At 38.3% G+C, this 21,214-nt stretch overlaps 1 protein-coding gene across 1 annotated transcript in view; it reads left to right on the top strand.

Moving 5' to 3' along the window:
- The window catches only part of LOC149218359 (brefeldin A-inhibited guanine nucleotide-exchange protein 2-like), a 51,858-nt gene extending 33,646 nt beyond the window's left edge, over nucleotides 1-18,212 (top strand). The window contains 1 exon segment of the mRNA XM_089383915.1: nucleotides 17,005-18,212. Coding sequence (XP_089240041.1) covers nucleotides 17,005-17,616 — 612 coding nt within the window. The 3' untranslated portion in view covers nucleotides 17,617-18,212.
- Nucleotides 18,213-21,214: the final 3,002 nt, after the last annotated feature.

Here is a 21,214-nt window from a genome sequence, read left to right on the forward strand (position 1 = left end):
ACAAAAAAAGAACCCATTTTTAAATTTCAAAGTATTGGGTTCTCCTTTCCTGAACCAGGTTCAGAAGGGTGCATTTGAGAAGAACCTGAACCCGTTTCTGGTGCTTGGGTGTGCAAATCAGGTATAGGTAGGCGAACCCCACCCCTGGGTTCGCGTACCCCTGTTTCACAGATATGTGAATGCATTTCGTTTGTAAGACTGATTACAGTGGTCTGTAAGGCTGATTACAATGGTTTGTAAGGATGATTATAGTGGTTTAGAAGTAAATACATGGCATACAAGATCTGGAGAATTGTTTATTTCCATTGAACTTGAATATTATCATTACCTTACATATGTTTTATGATGAATTAACATTTACAAGAAGTGCACTATCCTAGCTTATATCCAAGCCATGAAATCTCTGTTTAGTTTCCACCTTGCAATCTAATTTACATGATCATGTTGCTGGTGCTGTAGGCGGTGCAGAAGTGCTTGAAGTTGTTGTGATGCAGATGGTTGCAGACTTGGGAGAAGAATCTTGAGTTTTCCTTGATTCAATGAATGGATGCAGATTAAAGCATAGCTATGTCATGTCCCCATTTAAAATTTTGCCAAGGGAAATTCTCAATTTTGCAATTTTGGCGATTAATAAATAATTTTTGCATAATAACTTAGGAAAAGTGGGTTGTGGAGGCTTAATTTATTTTTTGGAGAAAAAGGAAGGCTCAACTTAGGAAAAAGAAAAATTAAAGTGGTATTAAGTTGTGGGGGTCACTCAAGAAAGGGAAATTGAACTCCGTAGTAAAATTGAACCACAAGGAAAAGGGGGTTGAATTGGTGGAGTCCACAAGTAAGGGGTGAGCAACAATTATAAAAGGAAGGGAAGAGCCTCATTTTTGCCAATTTTGGCATTTCATTGTCAAAACTTGAGAGTTTGCTTGAGCTGCTTAGCCAAATCAACCAGTGCTGTTTAGCACAAGGAGGTTCCAAGCGGGAATTCCAACTCTTCTTCAGTGAACTTTGAGTGTCACTCTAGAAGAGAATTTGTGAGTAGAGTTGGGTATTTGGAGGGCCAATTTGCAGAGATCTTTTAGCTTGTGCAAGTCCCAGGATGACATAATTGTGGAATTCGTGGTATTTAGGAGCGCAAGCATTTGGTGGATTCCAGAGCTGGGAATTTGCAGGAAATTTCTTCAGTGGAGGATGAGTTTTCTTGGAGATTTTCAGAGGCTGAGAACATTGCTATCAGAAGGGCCGAATTTTTGTCACTACGACATGCGTAGGGGCTTTTCTGTGTCATCTACAACACAAAGATTGAAGTGGAGATTTTGTGCATGAGTTGAGCTGAGAATTCTTGTTCATTACCAGAGAAATTTTGCAGAGGAAATTCTAGCAACTAAGAGAGGAAATCAAAGCTAATTTGCAGCAGATAGTTCGGGTGGGAATTTTATCCAAATTTGGGTGTTTCGGGTCACAGCTAGAATCAACCCAAACTATTTCTGGGTTTTGTTGGATTGGGGGTGAGGAGCTTTCTCCTAATTATTCAGAATTTTTGGAGTAGTTTTTAGGGGTCATTTTATAGTTTGCCTCCAGAAGCAACAATAGCAACAATTTTTTTTTGGGCAGTGTGTTTGGATAGATTGAGCTATCTCAGTTGGAGTTTTGCTTAGATATTCAACTGGGTGTTGCATGCTTACATTAGCAAGCCCGTGTTCTATCATTCCACTCTGTTGTACTCAACTCTAGTTGAAAAATTAATAAAATGGCTCAGATTTATGGCTGTTATTTCATGGCTTACTGACTTATATTTGCTTTTGTAAATTTGTGCTTGCATGTTTGGATTTCTTTGCTGTAGCTTAGTGCATGTTTTTGATATTCGTTGTATTTCGCAGTTTGGGACATGACAGTGGTATTAGAGCATGTTCTTGGCCAGCTATGGGCACAAGAGCAGTGGATGTCTAGACCTTTTGGTGGAATGGTCTATCGTACTTGAGCCAGAGTTAGAGGAAGAGGACACGAAAGAGGAGAATAACCTGACCATTTCTCTAATACAGAGCTTGACAACGCATGGAGGGTCGAGATAGAAATGGAGGAAACGAACAACCAAGGCAAGGAGTGCAGAACCAAGTTATGGGGGAGCTGTTGCGGGTAAATTATCTCATGTTGAGGCAGGGTCAGTTAATGATGGATATGATGCAACAGATGATGGGCCTTCAAGTGCAGAACCAACCTGAGCATGAACACAATGGTGATGGAGGTTCCAAAGTGGGAGGTGGAAGTCGTCACACAAAGGAGCATACACTCCAACAACGACATACTCCTACGCATGGCCATGCTAGCCATTCCACTATGCCACATTTCATGGATGAGCCAGAGAGTGTAATGACTCACCTCGAGTTATCAAGAACATAGAAATATTAGCATGCATATGATAGCCACATATGCTTTTATCACATGTACTGCACTAGTATGTGTACTAACTAGCTATGGAAAATGTCCGAGTATAAAGTAATGAATTAATTATCAAAATGGTAAGTCAATGCCAACGTACCAAAATCTAATGAATATACGTTGTGGAGTATTTGTTATACCACTATCATAAAATAACTAGTACATTATTCAAAAATATATAAATAAAAGGGATTTGATTAACTAAAAGGAATTATATATTATATATTATATATCAAATGAAAAGAGCTAGCTATATAAATATATAAGTTTTAAATTGAATTATTAAATTAAAAGGGAAGGAACTAACTATTAAAAGAAAAGAAAAAAGGAGAAACTATATTATTATAAACCATATAAATCTTAACCAAATAATTAAACTTTAAAAAGGGTATAAATTAATAAAATATTAAACATTTGTTTAATAAAAGGTATTACTTAACTTAGTTAATATCACTTGAATGAGATATTAAGTGGTGAATGTCAAGGTATAAAGTATGACCACCTCTTTAAGACGCTGTGAGGAGCCACATAACAGACTGAAGGCAAAGAAACCATGCCTCATTGCCGGGGTAGTAGAGGGTTGAAAAACAATGATGTTTATAATATAAGGGGAGGTTGGAGGCATACGAGAGGAAGGTTTTTTTTGGCAGAAAAGTATCTCACAGTTAGAGAAGAAAATTTGGAGGAAGTCACAGATAGAGAGTAGCATTGAGCCTTATTTGTTCTGGGAACTATGGGCACAGGGGCTAGAAGATCTCCATTTTGAAGTTTTCTGGATCTGGGAACCAGATAGGTCGAGACAATTTGGTAGTGCCAGAAACATCTTTAGACAAAAATTTCAAGTAAGTACCCACCCATGAGTTGATAAATTCTGCTTTAAAATGTCACTGTCTAGTTAAAATTAGGGCTTTATATATTCTGAGTATAAATGTTGGAAAAATCTATTAATTGTTAAAATTAGGGCTTCACAGAGAGAAAGAGGGAACCAGATCCTGTTGTGGATTGGGTGCACTTTGTGAAGTCATGGATTGATGAGTATGAGGGGTTAGACCCCAAGATTCGACAGGTCATGCCTTTTGGGGAGTTTATACACCTCAAGGAGAGAAGCAAGACCGGAGCTGGAACACTACATAGAGGAGGACATTCGAACCAAGAGATGCAAAAGGTAGCAAAGAAGGTCACACTTCCATACTTTGATGGGTTAGCCAAGAGCTCAACTAGAGCGTGGGTCCAGAAGCTGGACACTTATCTCCATTTGAACCCCATGCAAGAGATTGATGCTATCCGATTGGCCACCCTGCCTTTGGAGGGAGATGTGCAGGAGTGGTGGTATCATGACTTGATCACTCTTGGACACGTACACATTACTACCTATACTGAGTTCACCAGGAGGTTGGTTGAGAGGTTTGATACGAAGGATCTAGAGTTGCACTTCAGGGAGTTGGCAAATCTAAGGCAGACTGGTAGTACCGAGGCTTAAATATTAGATTTCCAGCGATTGGCCATGATTGTTACAGACATTTGAGAGGCCTGACTGATCATGTTGTTCATGGGTGAGGGCTTATAGGCCTACGACATTACATGATGCCATCTTTAGAGCCAAATACAAGATTGATGCCTTGCCGAAGACCAAGGCCCCTATACCTGTTAGACACGTTGCACCCCAAGGGGGACGAGACACTAGACATACATAGAGAGGATGGGCGTGGATAGCTTAATGATGAGACTAGGAGAGACCTCCGAAGGAGGAAATTGTGCTTCACATGCCACGAGCCATGGGCACCGGGGCATAAGTGCACTAAGGGCAAGGCCCATTACATAGAGGTGTATTCAGATAGTGAGCTTGATGATGAGATGGAGCAGGAGGTTGACGCAAGAGATGGAGGACCCCAGTCGATGGGAGGTGGACCACCAACATCACAACCACTGAAGGGAGGAGGGTTGCTTTTGCCTATTGGGGGAGTTATTGCTTCACTTTTGGGAGTTTTGAAGTATTTGACATTAAGGATCAAAGGCACAGTACAGGGGCAATGCGTGTTAGTTTTGGTGGACGGTGGGGCTACCCATTGTTGATTTGGGTAAGCATCAGATGTGCTCTAGGATTCAAATTTTGCAAGGAGGCTTGTGCACATGCATTCCAAAGAACCCAGAAACCGTTTTGGGAAATTCCACCTAGAGACGATTATATTAAAATAATTAATTATTTTTAATGGGACCCTAAGTCTAAACTTAGGAAATTAAATAATTAATGGGTATTAATCTAATTGTGGGTGAAACTTCTAGAAAAAGACAGAGATCAAGTCAAATCGATCTGGGCCTTTGATTAGGAGTTAATCTAGGTTGTTGGTTGTCCAACAAGAAGATATAAGAAGGGGCTTGAGGGAGTTAATCTTAGCCCCCTGTCTCTAATAACATCATACCTTGCAGGTTACCTAGTGCCAGTGGAAAACTTTGCAAAGGCTCCTCCACGTCATCAAGGGATGCTCTATCCTGAAATATCCATCTCAATGCATCCTTCCTCCCTGTGAAATCTCACCGTCCATGTGAGGAGGGAATCTGCGTGAAGATCCACCATTCCTCGACTCATGGTTGTAGTATTTTGGATTCAATGAGTGAGCCAAGCAATGCAAAGGTGTGCAATTCTTGTCCCACCTGCTTACAAGAATATCCTGTATGGTGGTGAAGACGACCTCCACTGATGTCTCATACTCAGGGCACTCACTTTGAAAAATAATGGTCCTCACGGACTTAATCATGGAATGCCACCCTTCATAAACCTCTACTAGGATGGGTTGGTATGTATCCGCAAATCACAACAAAGCAATGTTTGGGTCCATGATCTTAATAATAAGATTTACTCTCTCCCATCAAGCATCATCTAATACTATGTCCTTGACTCTTTTTGAGGCTACTTGATCTGTCTTTCTCCAAAAAGACCAAAAATCTGAAATAACCATGGACCCAAGAGCGGTCTTGACCTCCCTCAACGTTTTTAGCATGATGAATGCAGAGCTAAACCGTGTATCTGCATTCATCAACAATGATAGATGTGTGTACCCTTTGTAGATTATGAGGGCATTGGTATGATTTTGTACAAAGTTGCGGATATGTCATGCATCCTCAATAAGAGTTCCAATCCAAGGTACATCAAAAGCAATAGATTGAAGTGCTAAATTCAAGAAATTGACAATGCAAGGTGTCCAAATACTTGTGGATATTTAGCTTCCACAATCATGCCAGCATCCTTGCAAACAAGAGCATTGTCTGTAATGATTTGCACACAAAAATCATCAACTACATCTTCAATAACTTTAATGAACAACTCACCCATATATTGTGCATCCTTGTATTTTCCAAGAGCATCCATTGCTTTCAAGAAAACTGGTCCATTCAAGGAAGACACCATGAAGTTGATGAGTGGATGCCTCTTTGACCTAGGAGGCACATACCCCTATGGAGCCCCTTGAATTAGAGCTTGCCACATCTCAATAAATAAAGGTGATTGTGCAACATTAAATGATATGAAGTTGAGATAGAAAAAGAAGGCAATGGTGATATCAATCTCATCGTCTCTCTTGCCGAAATATCTTGTGCATTGGACTAAGTGCCCTCCTGTTTGTTGCTTGACCTCCACCCCCACCAGAACTCCCAAATGGACAACTAGCACTGCTTTTCATCATGAATGGCAGGGGATCCTCATCCTTGTTGTTATTAGATGATGCAGCCTAACTCACCGGGTTCTACGAATTTTATCCTTGAGATTCAAAATTTGCCGAACCTCAAACGATTTTGAACAAGTTCAATTATGTACGCCGAACATAATGGCGAATTTGAACTCGAACCCAATGACGAATTCGAACCCAAATAGAATGGCGAATTCAAACAAAAAAATTAAATTCGGCAAAAAAGTCGATTAGGTTCAGTTAAAAAATTTAAATTCGGGGTTAGGTTTTTTGGTGGGTAAAGCTGCCCGAGTGCGACCAATGCTTTCCTAAAACACCAATTCTTTTCCTTATTTTATGGAAACGTAGGTATTTACATCATTCTCTAAGATTCGGCCTTTTTATTCAAACTTCAAACATATGAAAAGATTTAATATTTTTATTCAAACTTCAAACATAAGAAAAGATTTAATTATTCAAACTTCAAACATACGAAAAGATTAAATTAATCTCGCTGCTGTATTCCTTTTTTGAAATTTAGCCGACGAGATGATCTCCAAAGGACTTCTGTGATTAATTTTATGCGAGGGCGGTCTTTTGGTGACTAAATTTACCCAATGACATATGCAACCAATGTCTTTCGATTAATTTTATGGAAATACGATAGTCTCCTTTATTCAAACGGAAAACCAGTATTTTATGATTTAATTTACCTGAGCGCGCACTTCATTTTGGAAAATTGATCCTTTTCTGTCAATGCTGCTACTATATAGGTACACCACCAAAGTTATCTTCTCACCAATCTTAACTGATTCAATTTATAAAAAGATATATATATATATATACATATTTTTTTTTCAAATTTCTATATGTTGAATTTTATTAGCAAAATTTTAGGTGCCGAACTTTATTCAAATTTCAAGATCATCGAACTCGAACACGAACACAAACATGGTGACTTAGGATGCAGCCACCATTGCCACACCAACATTGGCCTCTCTTTCTAATTCTTTCCTCTTAGATGCAGTCACTGCTAAACATGCTCCAATTCCAAAACATGGTAAGCCCAACAAATGTGCTTTCACATGGAAATAGGTGTTCTTGAATTGATTGTTGCAAAAATTGCATTTCTAAAGACCATTGCTTCCTCCCTTTAACTTGCTACATGGTCCTTGATCTCTTATAACATACTTCCACGAGGGATATTTACTTTTTTGAGCTTGTTGTCTTGCTAAATTGATGTTTCTCTCAACATTTGAAGTCGCTGTTGCAGGCCCACTTCCAATAGATGGGACACTAGCATGCCCTAATGAAATTAAAAGAGTGGGGGCATTACCAATGGGGATATTCCTCCCCTTTTTTGGCCCCTTCCCTATTGCCCTTGATTGAACCATGACTGCTGTAAAAATAAAAAAAAATGTAAATAACATGACAGGCACACTGCTGTAGCAAAACAAGAAAAAATGGAAGGGAGATCCACATACCTGTAGCTTGAATCACTTCCAAAACATGCCTATCTCTTTTGTTGGTTTCTCCCACAGTGCCACAACTCCAAAACCACAATTGCGAATGAGGAAAAGCGGCCCAGTTCTAGCTTTTATCAAGTCCATAGGTCCCTTTTTGCTAGTCACATGTTTGAAAATTGCGATTTGCTGTGGGAGCGAATCAGACTCTTGTGGGACATGAATCGCTATTTCGTGACATGCTCTGGCCTCGAATCAGATACATGTCCCTTGAGAATCGTGTTCGATACGTTCAATTTGTGACACATGGGGGGAAGCGAATCCAGTGACTCAGCAAGCAAGCTATACCTTCCTTGGATCAATTAGATAAGATTGAACTGCAACCCAAGTGAATAAACTAGTAGAAGAATATATTATTGAGCTTAAGCTAGTGAAATATTTTTGTATTTTTATATTTTTTACAAACAAAATTTTGGAACAATGTTTTAGATTTTTTGAATAAAATGGTGGTGAGGTGAGTCTTACCTTTGCTTTGCAATTTACCTCCTCCGGTGCCAGATTGTGATCACAACTCTCTCTAAACCAACGTTGTATGTTTGGACAAAAAAGTGAGTTTGGAGTCTAGGACCAGTCACCCTCACTTTTGTCTAAGATGATATGTAGGTGTCAGAACCCAACTAGGGACGATTTCCTTGTTGAAATATTATCCTTGAAGAAGAAAACTTTGATAAGTGTGTCCAACGAGACTTTGAAAACCTTAATCCAACAAATAGGAAGTGTGGCCTTCCTCTTCCATGAGTATGTAGCGCCTCAATGGATGGATCGATCCGCAAGCTTTGTGTGATTTGGAATAACCTACACAAATCTTATGAAAGTATAATATCTAACGATGTCCATGAAGAAAGAGAATAGAAAAATGAATCCAAAAGACAAGTTTTTTGCCCCAAATGAGGTTCTTATAATGGCATAATGATCTTACATTTTTGCAACACACCAAATGGGAAGTAGTTACTAGCCTTATGTTGGGTCCCTATAATACTAGTGATTACCCGATTACTATTGTAGTTGTACCCCTTATTAATATTGTTGTGCCCCTATGGTCCCCATATTGTTATTACTCTGCCCCATAGAATCCCTCTATTGTTATTTTTGTGGCTTTATATTATTATTGTTAGGTCGGCTGGGTTATATTGTGACTCCTTAGACTCCTATATATAGAAAGGAGGTTTTGTCATTTGAATCATCAGAGAATTGTTCATTTATGTAATGTAAAGGAGGTTGCCCCCTCGAAGAGGCTGAATTTTAAGGCGTTGATCTATCTTTTCTATCTTTTTCTTGAGCTGGTTTCATAACATTTGGTATCAGAGCTTTGGATTCTAGGGTTTCGCTGCTCCAAATAGGTCATCGTGGCATTTTCGCTATAACTTTTTTTCTGCGACGTTTCAGAAGCTAAAAAAAAACCCATTTGAGAAGACATTGTGCTGAAGCTCGGGTCCGAATTTCAGAGTTTTTCGCACTATATTTGCGGAGATATGATCTGAGGAAGTTGGTCTTTTTGCAGACTCCTGAATTACATTCCAAACAGGTGACCTGGGGAAAATCATCATAACTTTCTCTCTGAGCATCGGATTGAAATTTTGTAAGAAGGTACAGAAAGAGGACGAACTGTAGTTTCTTGTATATATTTTTCAGAGCCAAAGGTCAAAACAGGGACACGTGGCACGTCGTACAAGTTCGCTCTACTGAATTAGTCTATAATCAGGTCACTGTGGGAGATTTACCATAACTCTCCATTGGAGAATCCAATTGGGCTCAGACTGGTGGCATTGGAAAGAGGACACAGAGGGCTACCACAGGTCGCAATTTCAGAATTGGATGATCCGAAATTACAGAGATACATCAGAGGCAATATCGAGCTCCTACAAAGTGAAAAAAGGTGTGTAGATTTTTAAAATTTTTGCTTAAGCTTGGTTTGAAAAATTATTTTGAAGCAATTCAGAGGGCATAGTAGAGCATTAGTATCGGTAACTGATGCCCCGAGGAAAGAAAATGCAAACACCTAGTAAGCAATCTGAAAGCTCTAGCATGACTCATGAAGAAGAGGAAGAAATGCTACATGATATATCAAAATTACAAGACCAAGTGCAACAAATTTCACTTTCACAAAAGCTAACAAAAGCTAAGATAAATGGAGTGGAATCTAAGATAAAGGGCGTGGAAGCCAAGATTAACGATTTGAAGATAGATTTGAAGGTAGCTTTGACAAATTTTCTCCAAGAAATACTTACTAATGGTGAAAGGGGAGGAAAGGAAACTCATGATGCAAACAAAGCAAATGTTAATCATGATTTCATAGACTCTAATGTTGGATCGAAGACGCACCATATTCCAAAAATCGATATGAGGAAGTTTGATGGAAAGGATCCCGCAACATGGATATTACAGATGGAGCAATTTTTCGATCTCAATAATGTGCAAAACACACAAAAGGTACGTATTGCAACTTTATATTTGGAACCAAATCAGTTTGTATGGTATCAATGGCTTTGCTCTCGTAAACATATCACTTGGGCAATTTTTACGGAAGAATTGATAGCACATTATGAGGATACAAAAAGCAACACTTTTTTTAGCCAATTGATAAGTCTCAAACAAAAGGGTTCAATAATGGAGCATATTGAGGAGTTCCAAAAATTGAACATAAGGGTAAAAAATATTCCAGAGGAGCATAGGATTGATGTGTTCACAGGGTCTTTAAAGGATAATATCCAACATGATGTTTGCCTTTGGGAACCTGATTCATTAGAGAAGGCATTCAGGTTAGCAAGAAAAATGGAAAGCAAAATTATGGCAATCAGGAAGCATACCACTCACAGCTATAAAGACGGAAGTGTTGTTGCTGCTAGTCTTCCACAACCTATAAGGTTGACACCACAACAATTGGAAGAAAAAAGAGCGAAAGGGCTTTGTTATAGTTGTGATAGCAAATACACTAAAGGTCATAAGTGTGCTGAGAAGAAATTATTCTACATAGATTGTGAAGAGGAAGAAGAAAAGGAGCAAGAAAGGTCAAAAGAAGAGGATATACTCTAGGAACAAAGCCTAGATGAAGAACAAATGAATCCGACCATATCTTGTAATGCATTGGCGGGAATTACCACTCAAACCATCAAGATAGAAGGACAAATCAAGAAGAAAAAGGTAATAGTGTTGATTGATTCAGGAAGTACCCACAATTTTATTCATTGTAAGGTAGCAAAAGAATTGAATTGCTTCTTATATCCAGCACCAGAGTGTCAAGTGATGGTTGCAAATGGAGGAACAATAAATTGCTCTGGAAAGTGCCATAATATCAAGCTATCCATGGGAGAATATGTATTGACTAGCCCAATGCTTTCCATTCCAATGGGAGGTGCTGATGTTGTATTAGGAGTCCAATGGCTACAATTCTTGGGTACAATAGCTTTTAATTTTCAAGAACTTTTCATGAAATTTTCTGTGGAAGGAAAGGAAGTTGAATTAAGGGGTATTGCAGGGAAACCGGGAAAGATAATAAGCTCTAACTGTATGACAAAACTTTTAAAAAAGGAACGAAAAGGCGTAATTGCACAATTATGTTCGCTAGATGTTTCCACATCGGAATCATCTATTTCTCCAGATCTCCAAAAAGTCTTGGACAATCATTCCAAGGTATTTGAGGCTCCCAAAGGTCTCCCACCTATTCGTGATCATGATCATGCTATTCATCTGATTCCAGGAAGTGTTCCTCCAAACATCAGGCCGTATAGATATCCCTATGCCCAAAATAGTGAAATTGAACGTATGGTTGCAGAAATGTTAGACGCTGGTATAATTCAACCAAGTCAAAGTTCCCTCTCTGCTCTAGTAGTATTGGTGCACAAGAAGGATGGATCATGACGCATGTGTCCGGATTATAGGGAGCTCAACAAGCTCACTATTAAAGATAAGTTTCCCATTCCTGTCATTGATGAATTACTGGATGAATTGCATGGATCGATTTACTTCACCAAGTTGGATCTTCGTTCAAGATATCATCAAATCAGAATGAAGACTGAAGACATTCCGAAAACAACATTTAGAACTCATGAGGGTCATGAATTTTTGGTCATGCCTTTTGGCCTTACCAATGCACCCTCAACATTTCAAGGTTTGATGAATTCAATTTTCAAACCATTCCTTAGAAAATTTGTGTTAGTATTTTTTGATGATAGACTAATCTATAGCAAGTCTTGGAAGGATCATGTTGAACATGTTGATAGGGTGCTACAACTATTAGAGGAGAAACAATTATATGCAAAAAGATCCAAATGTTTCTTTGGAGTACAAGAGGTGGAATATCTGGGTCATATTGTATCTCATGAAGGAGTTAAGGTAGACCCTAGCAAAATTAAAGCCATTAAGGAATGGAAAATCCCCACATCCAAAAAGCATCTGCGAGGATTTCTCGGGTTGACAGAGTATTATCGCAAGTTTGTTAAGAATTATGGGAGAATAGCAGCACCTCTAACAACACTATTGAAGAAAGATGCATTTTCATGGACTCTAGAAGCAACAAAGGCCTTCGAACATCTTAAAGAAGCAATGTGCCAAGCACCTATCTTAGCTACATCGAACTTCACAAAAAACTTTATTGTGGAATGTGATGCTTCAGGAATGGAATTGGTGCTGTTTTAATGCAAGATGAAAGACCCATTGCTTTTGAAAGTCGTCCAATACTCCATGCACTTAAGAAATGGCGACCCTACCTAATGGGAAGACACTTCAAGGTAAAAACGGATCATGATAGCCTTAAATACTTTTTAGAACAAAGATTATCCTCTGAAGAGCAACAAAAGTGGGTCACAAAGATGTTGGGTTATGACTTTGAAATCATCTACAAAAAAGGGAAGCAAAATGTGGTGGCAGATGCACTCTCAAGAAAGGATGAGCATGTGGAAGCATTGTTGTGCGCCATTTCTATTATCCAACCAGATTGGATAAACGAAGCAAGGGAGGAATGGAAGAATGACGAAGAAGTGTGGGCACTTATTCGAAAGTCTGAGGGAAAGAGTGTCATCATGGTGGTAGTTGACAGACTTACCAAGTATGCACACTTTTGTGCATTATCACATCCATTTAAAGCCAGTACAGTTTCTACTGCATTTATGGAAACAATTCAAAAGCTACATGGAAACCCAAAGATTATTGTAAGTGACAGAGATCCCATTTTCACTGGAAATTTTTGGACAGAATTATTTTCTTGTCTTGGTACTCAGTTAGCTCATAGCTCATCTTATCATCCTCAATCTGATGGGCAAACTGAGATAGTAAACAAATGTTTGGAAGGATATCTTCGTTGCTTTGTATCTGATAAACAGACACAATGGGTCAAATGGTTGCCTCTGGCTGAATGGTGGTATAACACTTCCATACAGCAACAAAAATGACCCCATTTATGGCACTTTATGGGTATCAACCACCATCCATCACATCATATTTAAGAGAAAATTCTAAGGTTCAAGTAGTGGAACATCACATCGAACATCAACAACAAGTCCTCCAACTCTTAAAGGATAACCTCGTGTTGGCACAAAATAGAATGAAACAACAGGCAGATCAACATCGCAGCGAAAGAAGTTTTGATGTAGGTGATTGGGTATTCCTACGGCTACAACCATATAAGCAAATGTCCCTCAAGCAAGCTAAGAAGGATAATAAATTATCACCAAAGTATTATGGTTCGTACAAGGTGTTGCAAAAGATTGGTACTATGGCATACAAATTGGAGCTTCCTGCAGCTTCTCGATTGCACCCAGTTTTCCATGTTTCATGTTTAAAGAAGGTTATAGGCGATAAGCTCCTAGTTCAAACAATATTGCCAGAACTTGACGAGGAAGGAAAAATTTATATTGGAACCAGAAGCAGTCACAGAAACAAGAACTCGACAGCTACGAAATCGATCAATTTCAGAGTATCTTATCAAGTGGAAGAACTTATCTGTTGAAGATTCCACATGGGAGGATGAGAATTTTATACAGAAGCATCCAGAACTACTCAAGCGTTGAGGACAACACTTTTTTGAAGGAGGGGCATGTTGGGCCCCTATAATACTAGTGATTACCCCATTACTATTGTAGTTGTACCCCTTATTAATATTGTTGTGCCCCTGTGGTCCCCATATTGTTATTAGCGTGCCCCATAGAATCCCTCTATTGTTATTTTTGTGGCTTTATATTATTATTGTTAGGTCGGATGGGTTATATTGTGACTCCTTAGACTCCTATATATAGAAATGAGGTTTTGTCATTTGAATCATCGAAGAATTGTTCATTTATGTAATGTAAAAGAGGTTGCCCCCTCGAAGAGGCTGAATTTTAAGGCGTTGATCTATCTTTTCTATCTTTTTCTTGAGCTGGTTTCATAACACCTTATATAATTTGCTTCTAGTGACAAGTTGAAACCCTCTTTCGAAAATAATGATAAGTCTTGTCATCCACAACCAGGAAACCAAACTTTTTACAATGAGAAATAAATCTTTACATAAAAGATGTCCCGCAAAAGGTGGTTGATGTGCTACAATAAGCCAAACAACTAGCTTTGGGAGGCTTGATATGCTTGATTTGACTTGAAGAGAGGCTCGCTTGACATAATTTGGCTTGAGTTACTTGAAAGGAACCTTCGAATATCTATATTAGGTCCAAGATTCCTTGACTTGGCCTTAAAACCCTCAAATTCTCACTTGAGATGACCCACAACTTGTTTTATGAGGTCGACTTGGTCCTTTGATTTATTTTGAGATGATTTTTCACCCTTTAGCTTGATCACATGGTTTTTCAATTGAGTAATCTAACGTTTCTTTCATTTACATGGCCAACAATCACTTTTAACCCTTTGGAGAGCCCTCCAAAGCCTCACACCTGTAGGCTTTGGGTCTCCAATTCAATGAACCAGAAAATTGGGTCTCCAATGCCTTGATTGATTTGCCATTTTGAACATATGCGTTTGCTTGAAAAAGAATTGTAGATGAATTTTGATATTCACATGCCTCATTTGACAAAGGATCGACCCTGACATGTTCAAAAGGAGTCCACACATGCCACAAAAAGAGAACAAGTACACTTTGACTGAGGATATCTCCTGGATGCCTTGACAGTTTGACAAAATTTCTACTTGGCATGGCAGGGAGAAATTAACAATCTATTCTTGGTTGACTTTTGACCCTTGGGATCTTGTGCATTGGAATCTGTAAAATTCCTTGGGAAATGTGAAATGTTGGAAAATGTGAGACTGCCATGACTATGATGTGTGACATAGGTGCTCTCAAGACATGGGCTGGATTGGCCCTACAAAGTGTGATCACCACTACAAAACCAACGGCTCCACTAAACCGTGAGTCCCTTGAGATCCACCCCAAGTCCTTCAATCATATCCAGGATGAAAGGAGTTTAAGAGTGGGTACTAATGGAACCAGCCATGCCTGACCATGACAGGCCTAGGATACCATAATACATAGGCTCCACATGGCCTACAAGGCTTTGACATGGATTCTCTAGGCTTACAATGGTGCTGTCAAAAATGAAAAGTGCATATATGTGCCCATGCTGAAAGAGGAGTAACACCACCCATGGGTTCCCAAACCTCCTTAACTCGTCCTAATGGGAAACTTGATAGGTGGGGGGAATCCTACTCACAAAAATACCTAAAGAAATGCATAACATACATTTTCATACTCAGAAATAGAACTATCAATAGGTGTTTCCTCAATGTCAAGATTAGGTTGTGATAGACACTGGGGATGAATTCCCTTGATGCCTTGGGTGGAACCACTGCTATCAGGCACAGGGTTCTTGCTGCCATTTCCAACAATTGATGGACTCGAGTATGTAGGTTTTCACAGTCAGTCATCATGCTAGTTTAGCTTTCTGGAATTGAACTTTATACACAGTTCAATTCCAGAAAGCTGAACTAGCACAATAGATGGATTGCCAGATCCACTATTGGGCATAGCAGTAGCCACTTAAGTCTCCCTTATTTCCTTGTGCCAAAGCTGGTGGGCAAGTCAATGTGAGACGACAAGCAGCAGATGTGACAGAGTCAGAGAGGGAATGCTTGGATCGACTCTTGTACCTAAAATCCTAACAGTTACTGCTTTATTCAGAACTATCTCTACTCTGTTCATTGTGGCAGTATTATAGTTTAACTTGGTTTTCTAATACCACATATTTTTCTACTTAACCTTTTGAATCGTTTTAGCAATTCCATGAGCATAAAGCTAAAATAAATTTCTGTCAGGTGTGGTTGTGTCCCTTTAATGTGAAAAGTTATGGTTTAATATGAATATTTGTATGAGCTGGGTAAAGGCTGTAAAAAATCAAATGCAGAGGTTGCAGTTAAGTAAATGCAATGTACATTAATAAGTTTGCACTTAATCATGTATACATACCATTTCCAATGGTGTTTGTTGACTGTCAATGGTTTACGGAAACTGTTGTCTAGAGGTTGATCTTCAAATCATCTTGGTGGAGGTTTTGAATTTTGAGGTATTTATACAAGGCATCTCTTGTAGCAGATCACATGCTGTTGAAAATGACATCATGGTGATTTACAAAGAGTGGCTATTATCAACATATTCAGTTCAGGTCAGTTTAATTAATTATGATGTAAAAATAATGTCTGCTGACAGAATCAGAGAATCTCCTATCATGAATGATGTGATAGAAGAAACAATTAGATCAAATTCCACTATTTTCGGTATAATCTGCAAAAGAATGAATGCAGGGATTGTGATAAAATGAACTTGTACTGTGATGGAATTTGCACCGAAAGTAGATGTACCCTTTTCTCCGATGTTGGTTGAATTAAAAGGGCTTATCCAAACAATCGCCTAGAATGCAAGCTTAATTCATATAGAGAATTTACATTGATTACATGTTATTTTTGGGGTGTTCTTATTGTTGCATCTCTTTAGTTAATGCCTTCCTGCATTTTTACCTGTCATGTTGCGGATAATCTTCTGTAAAAAATGACATCTTATTGATATACAATGAGTGGCTATTTTCCACATGTTTTGTTCAGATCATTTAGTTGATTATGGATTTCGGAAGTAGTTGTTTGTTATCTAACAGAGGCAGAGAATGTCCATTATGAATGATGTGATGGAAGAAACCCTTAATGGAAGTGTTCTTTTTTTGTGTACCATGGATCATTTTGAATGGATGTAAGGGGGTTATATTCAGTGGGTGTCTTCTGAACTCCATATGAATTGAAAATTAAATGCAGGGAGACAAACCTGTTGCACATCCAGTTGCAAACTCATTTGTATATGCTAGCAGATTGTTTAGAAGTTTGTTTAAACCTTCTTCAGGTAATGTATAGTATACAAGTCCATATGGATTGACTCTAAAAGGTGCTTCTCACTATGTCATATTTGTTTTCGTTTTTTGCAGTCTATTATGGAGGTCTATAATATGCACAGAGAACAGCTGTCAGTAGCTAACACGATGGTACTTGTGGAGTCTCTTCATTCTATTGGAAGCCATGCACATAGAATAAATAGTGATCATGCTCTTCGGTCAAAGCTTCAAGAACTTGGTACCATATCACAAATGCCAGATCCCCCTCTACTGCGACTGGAGAGCGAGTCCTACCAGGCCTCCCTGAATTTGCTGCAGAACTTGATAGTTGATAAATCTATACATAATAAAGAGGTTGAAATAGAGGCCCGTCTTGTAGAATTGTGTGAAGAAGTTTTGCTTGTATATTTAGAAACTGCGAGCACTGGAGCACTTCCTGAATCTCATAGTGAACAGTCAAAGCCACATTGGATAATACCATTAGGTTCTGCAAAGAGGAGGGAATTAGCCTCACGTGCTCCTTTAGTTGTTGCCTCTTTACAAGCTATTAGTGGATTGAAGGACTCTTCATTTGAGAGATCCTTATCTCGATTTTTTCCACTCATGGCAAATTTAATCAGTTGTGAACATGGGTCAAGAGAAGTGCAACTAGCCTTGAGTGACATGTTGAGTTCTTGGGTGGGCCCAATTTTGCTTAAAGCTTGATGGATATCTATAACAAGTAAGCATTTGTACCACTAGTGTTGAACCAGTTAGGTGGGGAATTGATGGTTATTCTCAACTTAGTTTTAAATTCTGAAGAGGATTTGGCTATTGATAAGCATTTTTCTTGGCCATATGGTACATACTAGAGGATTGCAGGCAGCTCCTGATTATACCTGATATTTGTTTCAGATTGTGTTGAGCTATTTGGAGCAGGAGTCGACAAATTGGATCTTTGAGTTCATCATTTTCGTGTATGATAGTTCTCATTTTTGCACATTTTAAAGTTGCATGTAATTTTGTTTTATGTTTTTGTTGTTCTCTCAGTAGATCGTATATGTGAATCCGATTAATATGGAATTGCAATTCGGTCGTAGTAAATGAGAGTCTGCTGTAGGGTTACTGAATGTTTATTCTTTGTACTCCATCTTGGGTATAGGCTGAACGGTTTTTGAATCTTCTCAAGTATCCATCACTATTTTCTCAATGGATTTCACTTTACTTGCATAAGATCTTCGCATTTGTTTTGAATGAACTTGATGGTGGTTACTTTAATTTACAGTACTATGCAAAACATGGTTTTGCAAATTTTTATCATATACTTGAGTGACAATCTCGAGGGGGTGTAAACAGTATATTCTCTCCCAAATTTTGTGGATTCTTTCAATTTTCAGTTTAAAGGTGATCTGTAGCTTGCAATTTCTAATCTATTAAGCTCAAAATTTGGTTGTAAGGAAATAATATCAATTTTCTTATATCTGCTTCATTAGGCTGTAATAATTTGGTAAAAATATCTAGGCATATCTGCAACAAAGCATTGAACAATTCAAATTTTGTATTGAGGTGATATAACCACATAATTCTTCCCCTTTGCTAAGATTTATTATTCAGGGACCTGTGATATAATGTCGTACCCTACACTTGAACAACATAGTTATATTCAAGAATACCACGCTAAAACGTTTAGAAAAGGGCATTCATTAGTTATCTTATATAGAAATCATAAGGTATCTATCACATGTTTTCTGCTATGTAAGTTGTAAATTTTCAGTGGTTATATCTCTGAAACAATGTTCAAATTTGAAATGGCATGTTTCGCTATCTTTGAAGCTCAAAATTTGGTTCAGGAAATTATTTTCATTTCTCATTTCATTTGGCTGTAATAATTCGGTCAAAAGAATATAGGCATATCTGCAGCAGAACACGTGCAAATTTACTGGGAAGGAATAGAGTGCTTTTATGTGTACTTGAGGCGTTATGATTCCTTAAATTTGCCCCTTTGCCAACATCTAACAGTTGAACAATATAGAGACACTCAAGAATGCAATACCAAAACATTCAGGAAAGGCCGTTCATTAGTTATTTCAGATATCTATCACAAGCTTTCTGCTATGTAAAATTATAAATTTTTAGTGGTCATAACTCTGGCCATCTGTAACGATTGTGGGAAATATTAAAATAATATGCTGGCCGAGCAATGAATTTGACACATGATGCCCAATTTACGTGTATTATTATTGCACTCTGAAAAATACGTTACCTTTGTGAATGAAAACTTCAAAAGTCGAATCACCAAATCTAGGAGATATGTTTATTTATCATGTAGTAGTATTATTGTTCATCGTAATATTAATCTAGGATAAAATGATATAAGCTAGGAAATTAACTACTGTCATGAACCCTACAACCTGGTATAAGTAACTAGTGTCATGAACTCTACAACCTGGTATATGTAACTAGCGTCATGACCCTACAACCTGGTATAAGTAGAGAGCTATAATTATAAATATTCAGTCCTAAGTATACATTTAATAACTTGGTACGATCTTGGAAATTGGCTAGTTTGATGAGCCTGGGCAAAAATAGAGGGCTATAATTGTAAATGTTTTGCCCCTGATTTTTTTTTAACATAACGAAATGCTAATAAAAATAAACTAATTATTACTATAGTGGTTAATATTTGTCTATTTTAGTGGACGAAGCCTATCTTCTCTTTATTTTGTACACTTATAAAGATATTGTGCAAGCAAAAATATTACTCGACAAATGATGTGATTGATCTTTGTTACTTATAGAAATTGTGGTAGTTAACAACTAAACTGGTTATTATCTGGATCCTGTCTCCATTCTGGATTTTGTGTTCATTTCTATTCATTCATTAACAAGATATATTATAATTAGTTCTAGTTTGCTTTATTCTGCCATTTGGAAAACCAAGCCAGTGACAAAATCGTAATTTCTTTAACATCCAAACATGCAGTTCAAAAAATATATCAAAAAAACTGTTGGCTTGTAGGCCCATACATCGTAATTTTATTATCTAACATGTAAACTAAAAGACCAATAGAGAGAACTAAAGTAGCCAGAACAACTATGACTAGTCATGCACATGAGGAATTTGATCAGTTCCCAATGATCGATAGCTTGCTGTTGTCACGTGAACTTCTTTGAACCAGAGGTAGATCGAGGTGGTTTTCAATTGATCTGAAAATGGAGTACTAAAGACTTCTTGTGAGCTTACAAGAACCTCTCCCACTTCCAAAGCTTAAATATTCCCAAGATTTATTGATTAACCAATGCGGAATTAATATGTGTTTGAACAAAGGTGTATGCTTATATTTGTTTTAAAACCGTTATGTGCTGTAAGTTCACTTGCTTATGCTGGTATAAAATACATATGACAGTAAGTAAAGCAGCAAATAAGCAACGCGCATAGCAGCAAGATGCAACAATAAAACAACACACATAACAATATTAATTTGGAGTTCACCCAAAACTCTTGGGTTACGTCTCCTTGAGCTCTAGTCAACTCGACTAGGATCTCTGGGATTATGGTAGTAGTTTTTTTACAAGCTCCACACTCAACTCCACTGGTTTACACAAAACACAATGGGCTTAGAACACCATCTCATCCCTGTCTCTGAAGCTCTCGGCTTTCTGGCTCTGGCTCTCAGCTCTGGCTTCTTTGAGCTCTCTCTCGGCGTCTGCATGCATCAATGGTTCGCTTGACTTCCAAGTGACCTTTTGCAACCTTCCAGCGACCTTTAGCAGCTTTGCTGCCAGTCAATTGTGCTCTCTGGCTTTTCGCTCTCTCTCAGCTAACAACTCTCCTTCAGCGACCTCCAGCTCTCTGCACGTTAGCTACAACAATCTTCAGTGACCTCATCAATTGAGCTCTCTGACTCCTTTGAGGCATTTTTCTGGCTTTGCGGCTTCCCCAACCGTTTCTCTGCGTGTAATCATCCCTCTCCGGATCTGTGGTGTCTCTGCTCTTTGTCTCTTCAACTGGCCATCTGGCTCTGTGGCTCTGCACGTTCCCAAACTCATCATTGTCTGCAAAATGCCCGCTTGCAACATGGCACAGTGATTAGGAGCTGTTACAAAGGGATCGGGGCCTTTTTCCAGGGAAAAACCCGAAAATGGACAAAAATTCCAATACATAGATTTTCTGAAAAATACACTATCAGGTGTGAAATTCGGACTTCAAATTCCCTTAAATCACCTCTATAAACCCTATCGGATCCGCCATTAGTCGCATATCGCATCGCATAGGTGGATTGGCCAAAACCACAAATACACGAGAATAAATTGAAAAATCCGA

The sequence above is a fragment of the Pinus tabuliformis genome, chromosome Q (genome assembly GCF_031772625.1).
Source record: "Pinus tabuliformis cultivar Carrire ecotype Pingquan chromosome Q, CPIR1, whole genome shotgun sequence".
In the NCBI taxonomy this organism is placed as follows: domain Eukaryota; kingdom Viridiplantae; phylum Streptophyta; class Pinopsida; order Pinales; family Pinaceae; genus Pinus; species Pinus tabuliformis.